The following is a 21,437-nucleotide window of genomic DNA, read 5'->3' on the forward strand; positions in this document are numbered from 1 at the left end:
TATTGCAAACTGCTATAAATATAAAGAGATTACATAAAATTAAACTCACAGACTGACGTGGTTTTACATGATCCGTTATTTCTATTTACAATAAAAGTAATTTTACAATCTGACGTAATGCATTAAGTCACGTCAGTTTGTGAATTTACTTTTGTGTAATCTCTTTATGACTAAAATATTTCTCTTTCGAAAATGGGGCTACATGCATGTTTCAGAGCCCGATTCGATTTTGGGACAAAATCGTTTCAAAGAGAAGAGGGGTGAGAGATGATTATGGGGCATAATCGGTTCATTTTTTATTTGTTAGTGAACCCAATTTGTCAAGTAGAGTGTGTGGTGTAAAATATTTAAACCGGCTGATGAAAAGAATTGCTCGTTCTTTCAAAGAAAAAATTTATTCATTATTTTAATTTTTATCATCTTTTTATCATTCCATGATATAGTATTAGATGATAAATTTACAAGTAAAATATAATAAATAATTTTTAATCATCTAATATCATATAATAAAATGATGAAAAAATGATAAAAATTAAGATGATGAATAACATTACTCTCTTTCAAATGATCAAGGTTTATCATATTTGATTTATGGGTCAATACGTCTCATTTTTCTTTATCTCTCGGTTGGATCATTATATTTGGGCCGCTTAAATGAATAAATATCTCTATTCGATTAAAATAAATAATTGTTTTAGGTTTCATGTACTGCAAGATAGTGTGTGCTTTAATCAATTTACCTCTCAATTTAAATTTATTTATTTATTTTTATAAAAGTAATGGTCAAGATACTGCATTATACCATGTAAAATTATTCAGGATCTTATTCTCACTTTAAAAATATATTGTGTATCAATATATATATTAATTTCTCAATCTAAGAATTGACTCGATTATTGTAATCTCTAATCATTAAATAAATCTGTTTTACAATAATTAAAACGAAGTGGGTGACTTGTGCGAATTTACCTAACTACTAGAATATATATTTTATTAATTTTCTTTTGCATAATAGAACCCAATATGTAGGTATGGTTCGAATAGTAAAATGAGATGAGATGATTTTATATGAAAGTTGAAAGTTAAATAAAATATTATTATAATATTATTATTATTTTAAAATTTAAAAAAGTTGAATTATTTATTATATTTTACGTATAAATTTTAAAAAATTATAATAATAAGAGAATATGATATGAGATTAAAAATTTTAGAGAAATACTTTAGTTACAAATAAATTATACAAAAATAATTTCACAAATTGATATAATTTGATGTGGTTCGTCAAATTATAAAATTATTTTTATTGTAAGATAGATCTAAAGAATCAGATAAAATTATGTTAATTTATGAGATTATTTTTATGTAATTTATTTATAGATATAGTAGGACTCAAAACTTTAACTCTCCGTAATCTTATTTCTTATCCATTGACCGGAGCTCTCTGCTAAGAAACACCATTCAAATCAGGGTAATGATAGCCTTACTATCGGTTACCACCGCTCTACTAGTCAAAGTCTACGTGGCTTTCTTTTTATTTTATTTTTTTATCTCCTGCCTTGATTCAAAAATTGTGTCAGAAGTTTCTCAAACACGCCTCCTCCCTCCTCTTTCACTCCACAGCTCTTTTTAGAGCATTCTCATTGGATTTAGCTTTGGATTAGCTAAAAGCTAAATCCAATGAGAATTTAGCTATTAAGTCATAAAATAGCTCACATTGAAATAGTTATAATCCAAACAGTAATATCTAAAATAATTTTTAAATTTGAAATGAACTATTCATTCATCAAATCTATTTTATATTCTTTTTTTCTCTCTCATTTTAATATTAATTATTTTTTTCTCCATTTTAAATGACAATTGAAAAAATATAATTAGAATACAATTACTAATTAATATATAATATTATGAATAGTAAAATATGATAAAATAAAATAAATTCATAATTAAAAAATTTTAAAAATTTTAAAAATTATTAATTACTCATTACTATATAATGAATAAATGGATAATCCAATTTGGAGATTTGATGTGAATAGTCAAAGTTAAATTTATCTTATATTATTTTATTGTCATATAATGAAAAAATGGCTATTCTAATGTAGAAACTTATGTGAATGTAATAGCTAAATACTAAATTCATCTTGCATTCATAAAAAATGTACTTTAACTTTAGCTAATCAAATAAGAGTGCTCTTATCCATTTATTCATTATATAGTAATAAGTAATTAATAATTTTGAAAAATTTTTAATTATGAATTTATTTTATTTTATCATATTTTACTATTCATAATATTATATATTAATTAGTAATTGTATTCTAATTATATTTTTTCAATTGTCATTTAAAATAGAGAGAGAAATAATTGATATTAAAAGGAGAGAGAAAGAAATAATATAAAAATGATTTGATGAATGAATAGTGTGTTCCAAATTTGAAAATTAGTTTGGATATTACTGTAACTATATTTCAAATATTTAGAATATAGCTAATTCAATGTGAGCAATTTACTGACCTAATAGCTAAATTCTCATTAGATTTAACTTTTAACTAATTCAATGAGAATGCTCTAATTAGAAGCTCCGAAGCAACGGGAAGCTAGAGAAATTTAATTAATTAAACTTTCATATATTACTGCAATCTTCTTTACCGTTTTCTTAATTAGTCTAAAAAATTAGTATTGCCTTAATGTTTAAGTTGTGAGTCTCCAATGGCGTCCACGAGCACTCAAACTACCATGTGGATCCCTCACTCACGAAATCAAACCGGAACTTTTGAAAAAGCTTTTTCTATGCATGAAGAAAGCCTAAAGGTTGACAAGGAGATGCAAACATGGAGAGATGCTTTGACGGTGGTGGGGATTCGGGAATATATGTGATTACTCATTGTCTCTTGAATACATTTGAATGCCGGCTTACTGAATTAAAAAAAAAAAAAAAAAAAAGGCATATATTGCTCATCCCTAATGACATTATTGCTTCGTCTAGGGGTGATACTTTCATAGTACAGGGCGGGAGTATCCTCTCCCGCATCCCGCCCATGCGGGGGTTGAGATTTTTCCTCCGCCAAGAAAAAAAAAGTCATCCGTCCCGCCCCCCGCCTAGGCACACATTGTGTTTAAAAAAAAAATTTTAGTCTAAAAAAAAATAAATTAAAATTTATAAATATAAAAAGAACTTAAACTTATTAGAGTTAAATTTTAGATTATCTGACTTGAATATAATTTTAAGTCTTTAATAAATTATATATATTTATTATATATATACATTATGTTTATTTATATTTATATAAATAAATAAATAATTATATATGCAGAGCGGAACGGAGCGGGGGGTGGGGCCCCGCTAGGGTCATCTCGCCTCCCGCCTCCACTAAGCCCTCTCCATTTGAAGCGGGATAGCTCGCCCACCCATGCGGGGGGCGAGATGGCCCTGGCTGCCCACCCCTAACTTCATCCATTCTGAATATTGACATTCATAATTGAATGACTTATCATAACCTACAGATGGGATGCTGACCAGTAAGTTAATAAAGGAAAATTTTTCTTACAAGCGATTTCGTGCACTAAACTGCATATCAATATTAAATGTGAGGCATTTTGTTATTTATTTTTGTAATAAAAAAATTATGTGAATGTTAGTATGTGATTTGGTACGCCAAATCGCTTTTACTTAACAAATTTCGTTAATAAATTATTCAATCCATAGAAAATATTGAGAGAGAGAGAGCGCGCGTTTGACCTCTCTGTCTCGTGCCGGTGCCGTCGAACGGTGGCTAGCTATTATAGGAAGCAGACGAGAGAGAGAGAGAGAGAGAGATCGTACGCAAGAGGGGTTTCGTTGCTTCGTTCTAAGCTTGAGATAGGTTGTGGGAGTGAAGACGTGTTTGAGAAAATTCTGACACAGGCTTTTTGAATCAAGGCAGAGGGAGAGAGATAAAATAAAAAAGAAAGCCACGTAGACTTTTGACCAGTAGAGCGGTGGTAAGTGGTAACCGGTAGTAAGGGTATCATTACCTTCAAATCAACTGTCACTGCCGGAACAAGTCCAAAAGGAAGAGAAGCAAAACAATTTTCCCGAAAAAACCCACGACACTAGCTGGCAGAAAGGTTGAATTCGATTAGTTGCCCCCTCCGCGTTGAAGTTTCCCGGAAATATTCACACGCTCTTTCTTCTTTTTTCCACACCGCGTGCTATAAATACCATAAGATGGGATCATATTTTGTCTCGAAATTTCCCTGGAAGAACCTTGACTTAATATCCAAGTCTTCACTTTCCGTACGTAACAATGTCTGTTTTATTCTGAGGTCGGCAGCCATCGATAGTGCCAATGTTTGAGTTCCAGAGTGCTGAGATTTTCTCACCCGTGTTTTGACTTTTTTTCTTTTTTCCTTTTGCTTTCGTATGGTTCTTGTTTCGAAGGAATTGAAGATAGACTGTAAGTATGGCCTTTTATTTTGTTTTCCTTACATGTACTATGAATGAGGATTACCTTCTGTCTGGCTGCCGAGAAACCTGAAGAAAATGCAGTTCTGAATTACCTTCTGTCTGGTTGTTTTGCTCAGTTGAATTACTTATATTTCTTCTGTACTTTATAGACCCTTTCTCAGGAGCCAAACAGAGGAATTATGGTTTTCCTTGTAGCTATTTTATATTTGAAATTTCAAAGGCCTATTTATGTCAACCAGTTGAAGTCGCTAAGTTATGCATTCCTCGGGCTCCAAAGCTTATATAGTGTGCCTTTTTTAGACATTGGATTTTTATTTGTCTTAATGTGGTTTTGGTTTTTATTTTTCAAGTTTGCTACTATAACGCTATTGGAAGATTATAATTGGGTTGATGTGAATTCTTTTACCCCTAAAGTTTCCATGAAATAAGTTTGTGGAGGTCAATATCCAAGTTGCTGGTACATGAATTTGTTTGTTTAGATTTCCCCATTGACAAAGCTCTGAATTTATAAGTTGCGGTTTATTGTGTATATGTTTCTTTAGATTGGCGTCTGTTGTTAAATTGATATTCGTTTGCTTTCTTTCCTCTCCCACCCCTCCCTTCCCCCCTTTAAAGGCTTATTCGAGGAGTTTTTTTTTACTAATGAATAGGTAAAGATGGAAGTAGTTTAGATACTCAAAGAGGAGAGTGGCACGGTGGAAATAGCTGGAGGGTGAGGATATAGACCGTGGTTGTCTGATCTTCAATTTCTAGGTCACGGAAGCAACTTACTTTCTATGGTTGTGATGGAAGATCTGGCATAGAGGTCAATATAATGTCTTTGGAGCTCATACCTATAGGGACCATCTTGACTGTGCTAACAAATCAGGTCTTTAAAACAGCTCAAGCGGCAAAGGATGTTCTTTTCGAGAAGGAGAGTTTCAAGGTCCTATCAAAGCACTTGTTTGAAATTGAACCAGTCTTAAAGGAATTGCAGAGTCGAGAATTAAATGATTCTCAAGCTGCGAGGCTCGCCCTAGAGTCTCTTGAAGCAGATGTTAAAAAGGCTAATAATTTGGTTGAGAAGTATAAAAATTGTGCCCGATTCTACTTACTGATCAGGTGCCGGTACATTGTCAAGGAGGTACAAGAAGTCACAAGGGATATTGGAAAGTCTTTGGCTGCACTGTCGCTTGCAAATACTGAAGTTCTTTCACGGATATCAGATCAGGTGCTTAGGTTACAGAATGAGATGCAGAGAGTGGAACTTGAGGCTTCACATTCTCAGCTCCAAATTGTTGACAAATTAAACCAAGGTATTAGAGACCAGAAACTTGACCAGGGTTTTGCAAATGACATGCTTGAAGAAATTGCAAGGGCAGTTGGGGTGCCCGTGGAGCCCTCTGAGATAAGCAAAGAGCTAGCAAGCTTCAGAAGGGAAAAAGAAGAAGCTGCCAACCGGAAAGAAAGAGCTGAAGTTCTCTTTTTGGAGCAGGTTATTGAGCTCCTCTCTCGAGCTGATGCTGCAAGGGACTATGAAGAAGTCAAGAAGCAGTATCTCCAAAGAGTTCAGGTCATAGAACGATATGATGATAGGGAAGAATATATCCCCCCACTTAATTCTTTTCTTTGCTGTATCTGTAAATCTGTGATGACTGATCCTGTCAGCCTTTGCACTGGTACAACATGTGAGCGAGATGCCATCATATCTTGGTTAGACAGTGGCAAGAGATCGGATCCTAAAACAGGTGAGGTTCTTGAAGATATTTCTCTAAGGTCTAACCTTCCACTGAGACAATCAATAGAAGAGTGGCGAGAACTTAATTACTGCCTCAATATACGATCTTCCAAGGCAAAGCTGTTGTCAGGTGTCGACTCATCTGTGGAAGAGGCACTGAGTCAGATGCAATATCTTGTGAGAGAAAGTTCTATTAACAAGGACTGGGTTTCCATTGGAGGGCTTACTGATATTGTAATCTCTATCCTCGGAAGTTCCCACAACAGAGATGTGAAGAGAAAGATTTTGATTACCTTGAAAGATATTGTAGAAGGGCATGCACGAAACAAGGTAAGAAGCTTCCATAAGCCTTCTAAATTGAAAAGGAATTTTTTTTAGTGAAAAAAGAAGAGGGAAAAGATGTATTGCATGGTGTACAAAATAGCAGGGCCCTTAAGAGCTAAGAAGAGTTGCACTGAAAAATATGGTTAAATTTTACATATTCAATGTTTAACCAATCACTCTCGTGAATGAATTTCCTTTTGCTGGTTTTGATGGGGTGTGCACTCCTATTATCTCAAAGAGCATTGCTATTCATAAGCCCATACACCACTCACTAAGATTTTTTTATTTTTTTTAAATTTTTTTAAAGTTTTTTTTGGTTTTATTATTCTTAAAATAATTGAATTATTCTACTCATAATTCACATACCATATATTTGGTAAGAGAATAAAATTAAAGAAATCATAAAAAGGATGGTGTGTGGTGTATGAAGTTTAGGAATAGAATTTTTCTATCTCAAATCTAGATGAATTCATATCATAAAATAACAGACACCTTAACAACATATATTTGAGTTTCTCAATTGTTTCGTGATTTAAAATAATGAAAAAATCGAGAAAATGAAAAACTAAAATACTTCACAGTTTCTAAATTGAAAAGTTGAATCAAATTCATAGGAGAAAGTGTTCGATTCCCGGGGATGGGATCACATTATTCCTTGCTTAGGGCGTGATTCAAGCATCTCAAAGGCCGCAGTTGAATTGCTTTATGAGTTGTTGCAAGAGAGATCTGGCTGGAACGTGTCTGTCTGCAGGAAACTCTCTCAGCAATGCAGTGCAATTATTTTTCTTGTCACCCTGTTAAAGGGTCTTCAGAGGGAGTCAGCACAGACTGCCGAAAAAATCTTGATGAAGCTATTTGAGATAGATGAGGAGAATATTTCTCGTGCTGCCAAAGCTGGCTGGTATAAACCACTTATTGAACGCATAGTTCAAGGTATGCGGATATAATTCCTTTAGGGTTAGGTATAACATGTTTTTACTTGGTTACATGAGAAATAAAATATGAAAATTTTGCAATGTTATTTTTGTGATTCATGCTTGTGAAGATTCTATCAATACTGTCGTTTAAATGAATTATAGAGAATGTGTCATCAGATAAATCAGCATATCTCCACATAATGCTCACAATATTGTTTCATGATACTCATGGCATTTGGTGGTAACCAACCAGTGTTCTAGTCTGAAGTCATGACCATAAATTCTGGTAACAATAAGCAGCACCATTTCATTATTCTGATGAATGATTAAGAAGGCACAACACAAGTTGATATGTATTGTAGATTGATTTTAATCCTTTGGGTATCCAGATATGCGCCTTTTCATCTTATTCTCTCTGTATGTTCAACACTAAAGCTGCAATGCCCGATTGTCTAGAATCCTTAAAATGCAACATCCCGATTGTCTAGAATCCTTAAAATGCAACATCAGTCATATTATTTTATCATTCTGAAAATTTTCAGGGCCCCAGTCTTCGAGGATGTCAATGGTAAGAACAATTGTTAATACAGAATTGACTGATTCGAATCTGAAGCTCCTTGGCGCGGAAGGGGTTATACCTCCTTTGCTTGAGATGACATCTGGGAATATTGAGTCAAAAGAATTATCCTTATCAGCCCTGGTTAAACTATCAGGTTGCGATGCCAATAAAGAGCTCATTGCTGCTGCTGGTGGAGTTTCACTTGTTTTGAAACTAATGTTTGCTCCGCATGTGTGCACAGTTATTGTTGTGAAATGCTCTGAAATCCTTGAGAAACTTGCTTCTGAAGATGATGGCATTAAATTCTTTGTTGATGAAGGAGGGGCACAACTTGAGTTAGAGCCTATCATCACTAATTTGTTAGCTTTGCAGCAGAAAGCTAACTCGGCCCACAATTTCCGAAGGCCAGCCTTGCGTACCCTGCTAGGAATTTGCAAGTTTGAAGCAGGGTTGGTTAAGAAAGCGGTTCTCACTGCCGATGGAGTGTCCTTAGTGCTTCCCCTTCTTGATGACTCTGACTCTGAAATTCGGGAGATTGCTATCAATTTACTCTTCCTTTTCTCTCAGCATGAGCCACAAGGAGTTGTGGAGTACCTTCTCAAGCCAAGGAGGCTAGAGGCCTTGGTGGGTTTTCTGGAGAATGAGGATAAGGGTGATGTACAGATGGCTGCTGCCGGTTTATTAGCAAACCTACCAAAATCAGAAGGACCACTCACCATGAAGTTAATTGAATTGGAAGGAATTGATGCTATTCTAAAAATTCTACGAACTGGGACTATTGAAGCAAAAGAAAATGCACTAAGTGCACTCTTCAGGTTCTCAGATCCCACAAATATTAAGTCGCAGCGTATTTTGGTTGAAAGAGGAGCATACCCTTTGCTTGTAAACTTTCTCAGGGCTGGTTCTGTAACAGCAAAGGCAAGAGCAGCAGCACTCATCGGTACTCTTTCCATGAGCAGTCCAAAGCTCACTGTTGTCAAATCAAGTACTTGCTGGTGCTTCCGGCTATCAGGTAATCCTTTATGCTCAGCACATGGTGGTATCTGTAGTGTGACTGATACATTCTGTCTGTTGGAGGCAAAGGCTTTGCCTGACTTGGTAAAGCTCTTAAGTGAAGAGGTTCATGCAACTGCTTATGAAGCAATCCAGACACTTTCTACTTTGATTCTGGACGGCTCTCCTCAGAGAGGGGCCAATGTCTTACATAAGGCTGAAGCCATAAAACCTATATTAGAGACTTTGACGTGGGGAACGAATTCTCTAAAGGAGGAGGCTTTGGGACTCTTGGAGAAAGTTTTTGTGCAAAAAGAGATGGTGGAATGCTATGGATCAACAGCTAGAGTACATCTTGTTGGTCTAACTGGAAGGAATGTTTATGAGGATGGCCATCTCGGTAGGAAGGCTGCTAAAGTCTTGGCCCTCCTGGAACGCTATTCAAGATCATCAACATCTTTCATTCCGGGACTATATGGGTGAAATTTTGGCTACCGGGTCAATTTAGAGTTTGCTTCTTTTTTGTGTTTCACCATTCGCTTCTCTGAGTAATTGGGAAGTCAGTAATTAAGTCTCACTCCCAGGGCTTCAATGTCTTATTCGGTTCATTTATGGGGGGCCTAGTCATGTTATATATAACTCCCCACCATTTGTAAAGAGGAATATTGGTTTCTAGTCTGTACTCTTAACATACACAATTATGTATTCAGATACTTGCATAATCTCCAGCCAAAGCCCTTCAGAAGATTGTTATGAACATGAAGATTATACCATGCATTCGATAATCTACTACATATGATTCTTTTGTGATTTTATTCTGACCATATACTTCAGCTTGGAAGTGGGATTTCTGATTATAGTCTTATACACACACTGCCTTAAGAAAAAGCATCACAGGATCATTTGAGGAGAGACCAGCCCTATGCTTTCATATCATTTTATAATCGGAGCGTGAGCTTAAAACCCAGCTTTCATCAAGAGCCTGATTAATTTACTTGTCCGCTTGTCCCCAGCTAATACATGATGTCCGATGAAAATTAACCACTAAAATTTCACTTTAAACCCAAAATATAGATTTTTAAGAATACATAATTACCTATTTTCAAAATTTTTAAAATTAAAATTTTGAAGCAGAAGACAAGTTCGGATGTCCACACAAAATTGTGCAACGGCGCCCCTTCATTCCTGCATTCTCTTGTCGATTCGAGTGTTCATCGTCGTTAGATATGTAGAAAACGCATGCGTATATGTGATATTGAACAACTTTTTTGATCCAATAGTCGAGATTGTTGATATCCAATAAGTCAAGATGGCCAGGCCATTCCTCATAAAAGTTTGGGCCCAGGTTTCATTTATGATAGAGATGAATAAATAAAAGGCTTTTCTGTCATCGTCTAATAATATCCGATATAGTCATAAATTATATAATCGATACGTATGATTTATTTAAAAAAAGAGTATGGACTATTATTAAAAATTTAATTTTTTTTTATATGAATCTTATGTTTATTCACTTTTTTCAACTTCTAGTATTAAAAAAAAAAAAAACACAGATGAAATGAAATTGTCTGTGAAAATTAAACCGTGAATTAGCATTTGTACAAATTGACTTTAAACTGAGTAAGGGTAGCCCCAGAAAGGGGCAGCGGGCCATAGCCCTCTCTCCATAGATATATCCTCGGTGATCCAGAAAACCCACCAATACAAATATGGGAAACCTAGGTGGGTGCATACATATATATATATATAATATATGAGAGAGAGAGAGAGAGAGAGAGAGAGAGAGATAACCTATATTGTCAGATTTATATATTTTGTCACGCCAGCAATTCTTTTAATTAACTTCTCCGGAATTATCGTTTTTGAAGTTGACAACGTCATTGATGACCAACGCTGCCTTTGAGAGTGTACGTGAAGTTCCTTTTTCATCCACAATATTGATATCATCCTAAACATTGCATTTTGAGAATAGTGATTTTATTTTGATGTCGGCAGAGCCTACTATTCACATAATTTAAATAGTATTATTTAATTTGTAAAATTAAAAATTTCTATTTAAAATTAAATTATATAATATAAACAATTTATTTTTTCTAATCTAAACATTTTATTACGTATATGCACTATCAACGTCGACCTATAAATAGAATTTTGAGAATATCTTGAGTAGTTTTCCGTGGATAGGTGGGTTGGTAGGTACCAAATCCAGTACTGTTTAATTTTATGCTGATCAGAAGAATGATCATCATTTTCCATGTGGTTCGGTGCACAACGTTTAGCGAACTAATTAATTGTCGTTCTAAGCAATCGGATGAAAATGGGTAGTACTGTTGGGTATATTTAGCCCTTGAAAAATCATATAAATAAATAAATAAATAAAGATGAGAAATTGCCATGCAGGTGAGAGAGGATTTCGTAGGTTTTATAATTTCAGAAAATTAAAATATATGTTTGATTATATATATGTTTTAAAAATGCAATTCCTATTTTCAAAAAAAAAAGAAAAAAAAAAAAGAGAGAGAGAAGAAAATCTGAAGAAGTAATTAACAAGCTGTTTAATTAGGTGGTAGGTACGAAATTTAAGATTCTAATTAAGTTGATAGGTTTGTTCGGAAAATTTGCAAAAAGAAAAAGAAAAAATCGATTATAAACAGTAATTTCTGCACGGAATCAAAATAAATCTGTTCACTCAACATCTATTGATGTCAGAAACTGAAGAAAATAAAATTTGTTCCTCACTCATACATACTTACATACATACATAGACACTACCATACTGACCGCGCGTGAGTATAGCACAAAAAAAGTCATCGAGAAGGTCATTCGATCTTTTTTTTTTTCATGCATTTTTTAAATCTCTTTAAATATTTAAAAAAATTCACAACATTATTTAAAAAAATATTTAATCATTAAAAAAAAAAGACAATTAAAACCCATTAATGTCAAGACACAAAGCAATATATATATATATATATATATCCATCCACATGCATCAATCAATAGAGAAATATTTTGTTCACAAAATAATCTTATGAAGGTAAATTTATAAGGTGAAGTTGATATATATAATGTGTTAAATTGTAAAATAAATCAGACGTACTATTTTAAGTTTGATCAATCAGTTACATTTGTACGTAGATCTACTACTATTTCTCAAACCAAGATGTGATTAAATTTTAATAACCTCGATCGTAGTTATTTAGAGTAGAGCGGTCGACTTCTAGGGCAAAATGTATATATGCAGCTAACAATCTCTTGTTTTGATTATTTTCCCATGGTGGTTGAGATCTTCTGCTCGTACCCTCTCTAATTAGAATTTTGAGAATATCACTTGCGGCGACATTATTTGCAGCAGACCACCTTTCGCCGCAATAGACCCAATTTCTTGTAGTAATTACTTGCTATTTATAAGCCAGGAGTCAGGAATTAATCCAAATCCAACCATATTGTCGGCTAGCGCTGGCCAGACATTCAGCAACACTGTACTCACAACAATCAAGAGAATTATTATTAGCACATGCGCTACTCTTTCCCGAATATTATATATTAGTACAAGTCAATGTGTCAGTTTAAATTTGAATTTTTTTCATTAATCACTCGTATACGTGAGATATGAGTACTCATTTGATGGAATCGGAACTTGGAAGCTGTCTACTACGAAGGGGAGAAGCTGCAGACTGGAGTAGGAATAGGAGTAAGATTGTTATTTTTATTAGAATAGCATTAGATTTTGGTATATGGTTAGGAGATCAGCATGACTATAAATATAAGGATTTGTAGTTTATTTGGAATAATCTATATATTAAGCTCTCCAATTTTCAATGTAAGAAATTCATTGTATTAAAATAATGTGTGTCTGTACAAGACTAAAATATCCTATTTATACATTTGATATTCACTGAGGTACCCTATACACCATGTACCGACTTTAATTAAAGAATAAAATAAACATACACATGTAAAGAGTTTACATTACAATCTAATATAATCAGAAAGAATATAAAACTTATGATTTGTTCCAATTCTAAGAGGATCATAATTAATTATGAATTTTTAACATAGTAATTAAGATTATGGTTCCATCATGATCATGATATATCCATATAGTAATAAGTGAGAAATGCATGTGGTTATATTTTTGCATGCGGTGAGCAAACGCACGCCATCATGACCTATGCATATATACCGCGTACATGGTATGTATATTCTATAGAGAATACGTAGAGCACGTACGTATGTACAGCTAGCTAGCTGCCAAATGAGATATATATAAAGACTAGTGAATACCTGTACATGCGCACGTACGTGGTGCTCTATCGAATTAATTATATAATATCCAAACACGAACGTCGTCCCAACTTGCTAAGAAATTGGTGAGAATTTGGTTGGAAGTTTAAGCATTTAAGAGACTAGTTGGCCGGAATGGTTCGTACGTACTCTTTAATTTGTTGAATCAACTATTCAAACTTAAGGCATTAATATATATATATATATATATATATAGAGAGAGAGAGAGAGAGAGAGAGAGAGAGAGAGAGTTTGTATATATGTATGGAGGTCAAAGTTGGGAGGGCAACAAATTAACTCAGTTCACACCTGTCAACGACATAAGTTATAACCAGGCCAGCCACTTGGTCTACGTTCACTGCACGTTAGCTATATTTCAGAAATGCCATGCATAAGTCTCAGCTTCATACGCAGCAATACCTCCAATCAATGGCCTTTTTTTTTAATATATATATATATATATATATTTAGGTTATCTAAAATTACCCAAATGGCAAATGGCACATGACTATAAATGAGTGGGACCATGAGCTCCTTCCTCCCAACTGTCCTCGGCCATGGATGGCCTACTTTTTCTACTTTTCTTCCTTTCTTTCCCTTTTGATCAAACTGAATCGGCTACGACAAATCGCGCGACAATTGAAATTTATTTGTTATTACTTAATAGCTGGGTTATCTGTCAAAGGGGTGATGCCACAAAGTGACAAAACTATATATATTTGCATACGCTATGATCGATGGATGTAGCTAGCTAATTCTTTTGTGTGATATTGTTTGAAAAGTTTGAACTTTAAGGATCGGACTAGCTAAAGCCCAAGACGGAGTACCTGATCTGGATCACACGGGGCATGCACCCCTTAAAGCCATCCCTTAACCAATTACAATTTACCTTTCATAAAATTCAAGTTCAGAAAGGAGTCTCTTTCTATTAGTACTTAAGCTAGGCCGGTGTTTTCTCATGTTTTGATTTATGTTCTGAATCTTGTATTTCTAATGAATTAACCATCAAATGGAGCTTCTGGTTTAAGGGTAGCTTTAATTTAAATGAGATATTGAGAAGTAGACTCAAAAAGATCATCAGAGGAGGAGGGGCATGAGGCATGAGGTTGGGAGGGAGGGAGGCAGGCAGGCAGGCAGGCAGGCAGGCAGGCAGACTAGCTAGGATGAGTAAAATATTAAGTTACTAGCGCAAAGGCAAGTTGGTAGGGAAACCAATTATGAATTAAATGAGAGATTGACCAACGATTCATACACATTTCCAGGCATGCATCCACTGCTGATCTGCTATCATCAATGCCACTTCCGAACCGCCATCCTTCGCTATCTACCTGCATATAAATTAATATGCGTTAATTGTGACATGAATGCATCATCATCATCGATCATCAGGCTGCAGCATGCATCTACCTCTCACAGATATATATGTATGTATGTGTGTGTGCGTGTGTGTGTTTATATATATATATATATATATATATATATATATATAGTTGCAAGCATCCCAATCAATAACCCAAAGACAGCTTGCATGTTTTAGCTAGAAAATGAGGACTCCATTTTTATCTTTAATTTGCAAGCTGGCTTACTCCAGCTTATAGGAGAAAGAGGAGTTAAGACACACCTGATCGATCATCTACTGATCAGTACAAGCACAGATCACAAAGCTGGCAGCTTTCTGCAGATCGACAAGCTGCCATGTGGATATATACACATGATAGACACACATATATATATATAAGTTCATTAACTTGACCGTATAAGGTCACATATATGTATACCTGTCTGTAACACCTACGCGGTAAGGTATATATGCCACGAATGGTTTTCCGAATATGAGCTGAGACAGAGTTTAAACTTTTCCGAAACATTAATATATTAAACAGATCGAAAGTATTATGGTTTGCCTGATCATATATTACTACATACGCACGACATTAACATAGCTGAAAACTAGCTTGGGCTAGTAAATAATATTAGAATATATATAGGGTGAGGTGGTTTCATTAGGTTATAAATTTTATGAGTTATGCAGCAATTCATAAGTTGATCTATATATAAGTGCAAGTCCGGGGCAACCCTCTAAAAAAGGTAAACCCCATTTAAAAAAAATGATTTGTTTTAATTTTATGAAGTTGGCTTTTCTTTTTTCTTTTTCAAAAGGTTGCATACTCACTCTCGAGATCATCGAGGATTTCATGTACAGTATTAAATCCCTAGAATTAATCTTTCCCAACGATTAACGACTGCATTGTATCTTGTAATTGCGGCGATAAAAGATATTATTTGCGGCGAATAAAATTCGTCGGTAAAAAAAATCTTTCTTGGCGATTCTTGACTTCCGTTGGAATAGATCAAAAGTGAGACTTTAATACCGGCAAACATCCAGCGATTTATAAATTGCTGGGAAAGGTGATAGGCAGGGATTTTATTGGTTTTTCCAGCGAAAATGAATCGTTGGGAAATATGATTCCCCTTGTAGTGATTGTTGATGCATGCGCTCGGATAATACATGAACCACATAATAGTAACGCTGCATTACTTATACAAGTACTGATTTTGTTGGACTAGTGCAGTGGTACTAAGATTATGCATTCCAAGTAGCATGGTAATTTGGAGATGATTTCGTCCAAAAAATAGTTTGGGGATGATCATGCACCATATTGGATTATTAAAAATAATAATTGTAACTAGGCATTGGATTAGTACTGTTGGCCCGACGTGCATGGTATTGTTTTTCAAATAACATACATGATACTTTGTCTCCAATTATATATATAGTAGTGCTACATGTACTTACAGTTTTACTTACAAAATTCATTTTGTTAGTTTTCTTTTCAAATTCAAATTTTGAATTTCAAATTTTATGATTTTCAACGTATCGATAATTTACATGTGAAGAAGTAAATTTTTTGTAAGTTTTTTTTAAATACATTTAGCATTTTTCATATATATATATATAAATATCGAGAAATATGAGTGCTATATTGAAATGATGTAAATAGTTTGGTAACAATGAATTTGATGCAGGTATTTGGATCCATTCTGATGGCCTGTATAATGGTTTTTATATGCATGATCATGAAGAAAAAGGAATTAATGATAGTTTAGGAACATATATATACTTTGACAGTATAAAAAAGTGGTTTATTTATTATTGAAACTTGAAAAAAATAGGTTGAGCTACATATATGGTCCATTATCAAGGGCCCTCATTCAATATGATCTGACACGTGCTACTACAACACGTACAAGACATGGCGATATACACGGTGAAATGTGGGGGTATACCCTAAGAGATCAGTAATTACGTAGCTCAGATGTTCACTGTTTCCACGAAACCCATACATCCTTCTTGACCTGGTTGGCATATTCAATGCCCCTTCGGCTTAAACATCAAAAGTTCGTTGGGGTGGTTGCACTTAGCATCCTCTCTCTCTCTCTCCAACTCCTTTAAATGTTGCTCCCCCTCCATCTTCGCAGGGCATTGCTTTTTGCAATATCTTGGCCCCCCCTCTGATCACATGCATATTATAATATAGTTCAGCATTATTCTTTAAAATTTCACTGTATTTCTGGGTTTGGGTTACGCTTTTCATATCATTCAAATTCTGCAGCCCTGACTCCTTTTGTTCTCGTCTCTTTCCCCTGTTTTCCCTTCTATTGCATGCCCATTTTTCTTTTGTCCGGAAACTTTATCCCAAGAGCTTTATTTTGATCAAGGTCAACTACTATGGCGGATGAGAGGAAACCAAACCCGGAAACTGAATCGATTTCGGTTCAAGCTCCTGTGGAAAGGAAAAACAAGCTCCCTAACTTTCTCTTATCCGTTAGACTCAAGTATGTGAAGCTCGGGTACCACTACCTAATCTCCAACGCCATGTATCTCTTGCTTGTGCCGCTGCTGGGCATAGCTCCGGCTCATCTCTCAACATTCACTGTCGAAGAATTCGTCCATTTATTTCAGAACTTAAAGTTCCATTTTGTCTCGGTGACTGTCTGCTCATGTCTGATGGTTTTCTTCGCCACCCTCTACTTTACGAGCCGTCCCAGAAAAGTTTACCTTGTAAACTTCGCGTGTTACAAGCCGGAACAGGAGCGAAAGTGCACTAGGGAGATTTTCATGGAAAGATCTACTCTAACCGGGAGTTTTTCAGAGGAAAACTTGGCCTTTCAAAAAAAGATTTTGGAGAGGTCAGGGCTGGGCCAGAAGACCTACTTGCCGGAGGCAGTATTGAGAGTCCCGCCCAATCCCTGCATGGCGGAGGCAAGGAAGGAGGCCGAGACCGTGATGTTCGGAGCCATTGATGAGCTTTTGGGAAAGACGGGAGTGAGGGCTAAGGATATAGGGATTCTTGTGGTGAATTGTAGCTTGTTTAATCCAACTCCGTCGCTGTCCGCCATGATTGTGAATCACTACAAGCTCAGAGGGAACATTTTGAGCTATAATCTGGGTGGTATGGGTTGCAGTGCTGGGCTTATTTCTATTGACCTTGCTAAACAGCTGCTACAGGTCAGTAATTACTCTATTTTTTTCATTTTCATTTTCTTAATTATCATTAATTCTTTACAATAATTCTAGGCTATGAAATATACCTAATTAATGTTTAATATTGGATTTAACCAAAAAAAAGAAGTTATTCAGGGCTAATTATAAATTCATGATCATATATGGATGTGCAAAATCTGGCATGCTCTAAAACTTCTTCAATAATATCATCTACCTATATTATTGACATATATAATATAGATTCCTCTAGCTGCTATGTCCACCGAGAATCCTCGACTTTGTTAGTTTTCTTTTTAATTTTTAATTTTTAATTTTATAATGTTCAGCATATCAATAATACTAAGTCACAGATAAATAATTTTTTTATAAGTTTTTCTTAATTACGTATAACATTTAAAAAAAAATTACAATGAGTATCCAGTAGTCTCGGTGGGTATTCTTGATATAAAGGAATATATAGCTTTTTCCTGACCTATAATATATATAAATAAATAAATAATATATAAACCATTTTTAATTAAAGATAATGGTATTGTCTTGCTGGTTTGGGGTCTATGTACACACACATATATATATATATACATATATATATATATATATATATATATCTGGCCAGCTAGTTTTGGATGTGGATGGCATGATGACATGTTAAAAGATGTTAGGTCGCAACATATAATTAATCAGCCTGATCCCCCAACGGCCTCCTCCAATAAATGTGCATGTCGACGTACCGTCACATTAATTCACATTCAATACAACCAATACTACTTGGTCCCAAGAATCATTATTAATACACTACTACGTCTACTGATCCTATTTCCTATTTATATAGCCAAGACATTAATTTCATATTTCACCCGCCACCTTACTCTTTGTCATGTACACGTTTCTTCTTAATAAATGCTTAATTAATAATATCTATCTCCAGTAGTATTGCATGTGCTACTTTAGTAAATAAATAAATATATATATATATAGCTAGTACATGAGGGAGGAACTTTTTGTAATGAAAAATGCTAAATGTATTTAAGAAAAATTTATAAAAAATTTATTTCTCTACATATCAGTTATTGATATGTTAAAAATCATAAAATTTGAATTTCAAAATAAAACTAATAAAGTAAGTATTATAAATAAAAGTGTTAAGTAAATTATAAGTACATGTAATACTACTCGTCATGATCAATAAGCTGCAGCAACAATTGATATCTACCAAACAATATATATATATATATATGAAGGGTGGAGTTGCATGCTCTAATTAATTAATTAGCTTCATAATTTTATTATATATTCTTAATTAACCTAAACGTCCCTCCTGATCAACCTATTAATTATTTTCAACTTAATATAGGTGCACCCCAACTCTTATGCCCTAGTAGTGAGCATGGAGAACATCACTCTCAACTGGTACTTTGGCAACGATCGGTCAATGCTTGTCTCGAATTGCCTCTTCCGCATGGGCGGCGCAGCCATCCTCCTATCCAACCGATCGTCTGATCGCCGCCGCTCAAAGTACCAACTCGTCCACACGGTACGCACCCACAAGGGTTCCGATGACAAGTGTTACAATTGTGTCTTACAAAGAGAGGACGAAACCAAAAGAATTGGCGTCTCGCTCTCGAAAGACCTAATGGCTGTGGCCGGAGAAGCCCTCAAAACCAACATCACCACACTCGGGCCTTTGGTCCTTCCCATGTCCGAACAACTGCTATTTTTTGCGACTTTGGTGGGAAGGAAAATTCTTAAAATGAAACTTAAGCCCTATATTCCAGATTTTAAGCTCGCTTTCGAGCACTTCTGCATTCATGCAGGAGGGAGAGCAGTGCTAGATGAACTAGAAAAGAACCTTGAGCTCACCGACTGGCATATGGAGCCCTCGAGAATGACTCTTAATAGGTTTGGGAACACTTCTAGCAGTTCTTTGTGGTATGAGTTGGCTTACACTGAGGCTAAGGGTAGGATCAGGAAGGGTGATCGGACATGGCAGATTGCTTTCGGTTCGGGATTTAAATGTAACAGTGCTGTATGGCGTGCATTGAAGACCATTGATCCGGCTAAGGAGAAGAGTCCTTGGATGGATGAGATTCATGAGTTCCCAGTTCATGTTCCGAAAGTGGAATCCATTAATATTGTTTCGAGAATTTAAATATTGAAAGTGGCATGCATCCATTGTCCTGGAACTAGAAGGTTTCATTATTGGGAACGAGGAATTTGGGTCTATAAATATTTCCCCAAGGCAGCACCTCACTTCATTTTTTTTTTCTATTTTTATGTTGGATTGTTTAACCCAACACCCCCCCCTCCCCCGGCCTTTTGGTCAGATTGTATCTTGGATGATCATATGTGATTTATGGTACTTTTGAAATCAAAGGCTTGCACCATCAGTTTCTTGTTTTTCATGCATAACCTCGATGAAATCTCTACGTCTTTAATCGTTTTTTTCTTTTCCTTTCCTTTTTGTTTTGACAAACAAGGGAACTACGAACTCTTTCAGAAAGACAGAAACCATATGAATTTTTTTTACAAGTATTAAGAAATCATATGACTTGAACATCGATTCTTTTTAATGACTTAAGCCTCGTTTAACTTGTAATAATGTTATACATAACTTGATAACTTTTAATTGAAGAATTAAATGTCTTCGATACGATTATCACACGTCAATCTGATTATATCACTTGAAATTTAGATGAGATAATTGTTCAGCTTCGATTATCTTCATATTCTGTGTGCACAATAACATATATAAACAACATTAACCACGATACAAGCAATTCGGTGCGATCTCTCTCTCTCTCTCTCTTAACCTAATTGGTACAAAAGATCTCAAAAAGGAAGTTCAAACGAGTAAGAACACTGACCCATGCTCATGATCCAATTATTTGAAGTGAAATTAATGTAACACACTTGATCCCACAAAGTTTGGGGGGGGGGGGGAATGAAAAACTCCATGTCAACCCTCACTGGGAATGCAGGGGAGTGCCATTTGAACCCAATGCCCCCAACTCAATCCCAACTCCGGTTACAATGGAATTTGCGCCTAGTTTTCTGACCCTCAGCATCCTTATGAGTTCTGTTGGAAGCGCTATATCATGCCAGTCATCAATCTGTGTCATTTTAAATTTAAATGTAGTGAGGGCTTGTGCCATTAGGACAATATATAATAAGCAGGGCATGCATAGACAAACAAAAACACATACAACTTGGAGAAGAGCATCCAGCAATCAAGGTATTTTTGCACGAGGAGTTTGCATCTCAGCACATGTCATCCTTTTCCTTGAATGAGAGTAGAGTGAGAGTATTCAATGCCCAGGTTAACTCACTCTTTAGTCCACTTTGAAGAGCCAGGACTATCCTCTTATTGTTTTGATCTAGAAAGAGCATAACAGTCAGAAGGGATCAATAACATTTAAAATAGATGTAGCTGAACATATATAACAGATCATTTAGTGACATTTTTTTGTAATCCCCATCTGTTGCACCAAAGCCCACAAAATCCTCTTCTGCATTTTCTTGCTCCTATCTCATAATTCGTACACACTTTGCCATTTCTGCTCCCAGGTCACTTCCTGTGCTATTACTTTGGGTATACCATATCCCCATGCCCCACCTTGCCCCATAGATCCACTGATCTTCCCAGCATTAATAGGCGTAAGCAAGCAGTGCAACAGTGATTTATA

At 35.2% G+C, this 21,437-nt stretch overlaps 2 protein-coding genes across 4 annotated transcripts; both read left to right on the plus strand.

The window, feature by feature from the left end:
• The first annotated feature begins 4,063 nt into the window (after window positions 1-4,063).
• Window positions 4,064-9,785, plus strand: LOC109005104 (U-box domain-containing protein 44-like). 3 transcript variants are annotated; one of them, XM_035683469.1, is made up of 5 exons: window positions 4,064-4,439; window positions 5,101-6,497; window positions 7,106-7,424; window positions 7,951-8,121; window positions 8,209-9,785. In XM_035683469.1, the coding sequence occupies exons 2-5, from the start codon at window positions 5,265-5,267 to the stop codon at window positions 9,441-9,443; spliced, it is 2,958 nt and encodes a 985-aa protein (XP_035539362.1). In that variant the 5' UTR covers window positions 4,064-4,439; window positions 5,101-5,264; the 3' UTR covers window positions 9,444-9,785. The 3 variants fall into 3 exon arrangements, with proteins under 3 accessions (XP_035539362.1, XP_018839437.2, XP_035539361.1); XM_018983892.2 differs by having other exon boundaries at window positions 7,951-9,784; XM_035683468.1 differs by lacking the exon at window positions 4,064-4,439 and having other exon boundaries at window positions 4,453-6,497; window positions 7,951-9,784.
• A 6,882-nt stretch (window positions 9,786-16,667) lies between these two features.
• On the plus strand, window positions 16,668-20,156 carry LOC109005103 (3-ketoacyl-CoA synthase 11-like). Its single transcript, XM_018983890.2, has 2 exons — window positions 16,668-17,757; window positions 19,109-20,156. Exons 1-2 carry the CDS (start codon window positions 16,978-16,980, stop codon window positions 19,901-19,903), a joined length of 1,575 nt encoding a protein of 524 aa, XP_018839435.1. The 5' UTR covers window positions 16,668-16,977; the 3' UTR covers window positions 19,904-20,156.
• The last annotated feature ends 1,281 nt before the right edge of the window (window positions 20,157-21,437 follow it).

Source organism: Juglans regia, chromosome 12, assembly GCF_001411555.2.
Source record: "Juglans regia cultivar Chandler chromosome 12, Walnut 2.0, whole genome shotgun sequence".
In the NCBI taxonomy this organism is placed as follows: domain Eukaryota; kingdom Viridiplantae; phylum Streptophyta; class Magnoliopsida; order Fagales; family Juglandaceae; genus Juglans; species Juglans regia.

Coding starts and splice junctions, on each gene's coding strand:
- LOC109005103 (XM_018983890.2), top strand. CDS start 16,978: ATGGCGGATGAGAGGAAACCAAACCCGGAAACTGAATCGATTTCGGTT. Junction 17,758..19,108: donor TTGCTAAACAGCTGCTACAG/GTCAGTAATTAC, acceptor AACTTAATATAG/GTGCACCCCAACTCTTATGC.
- LOC109005104 (XM_018983892.2), top strand. CDS start 5,265: ATGTCTTTGGAGCTCATACCTATAGGGACCATCTTGACTGTGCTAACA. Junction 6,498..7,105: donor AAGGGCATGCACGAAACAAG/GTAAGAAGCTTC, acceptor TCAAATTCATAG/GAGAAAGTGTTCGATTCCCG. Junction 7,425..7,950: donor TATTGAACGCATAGTTCAAG/GTATGCGGATAT, acceptor GAAAATTTTCAG/GGCCCCAGTCTTCGAGGATG.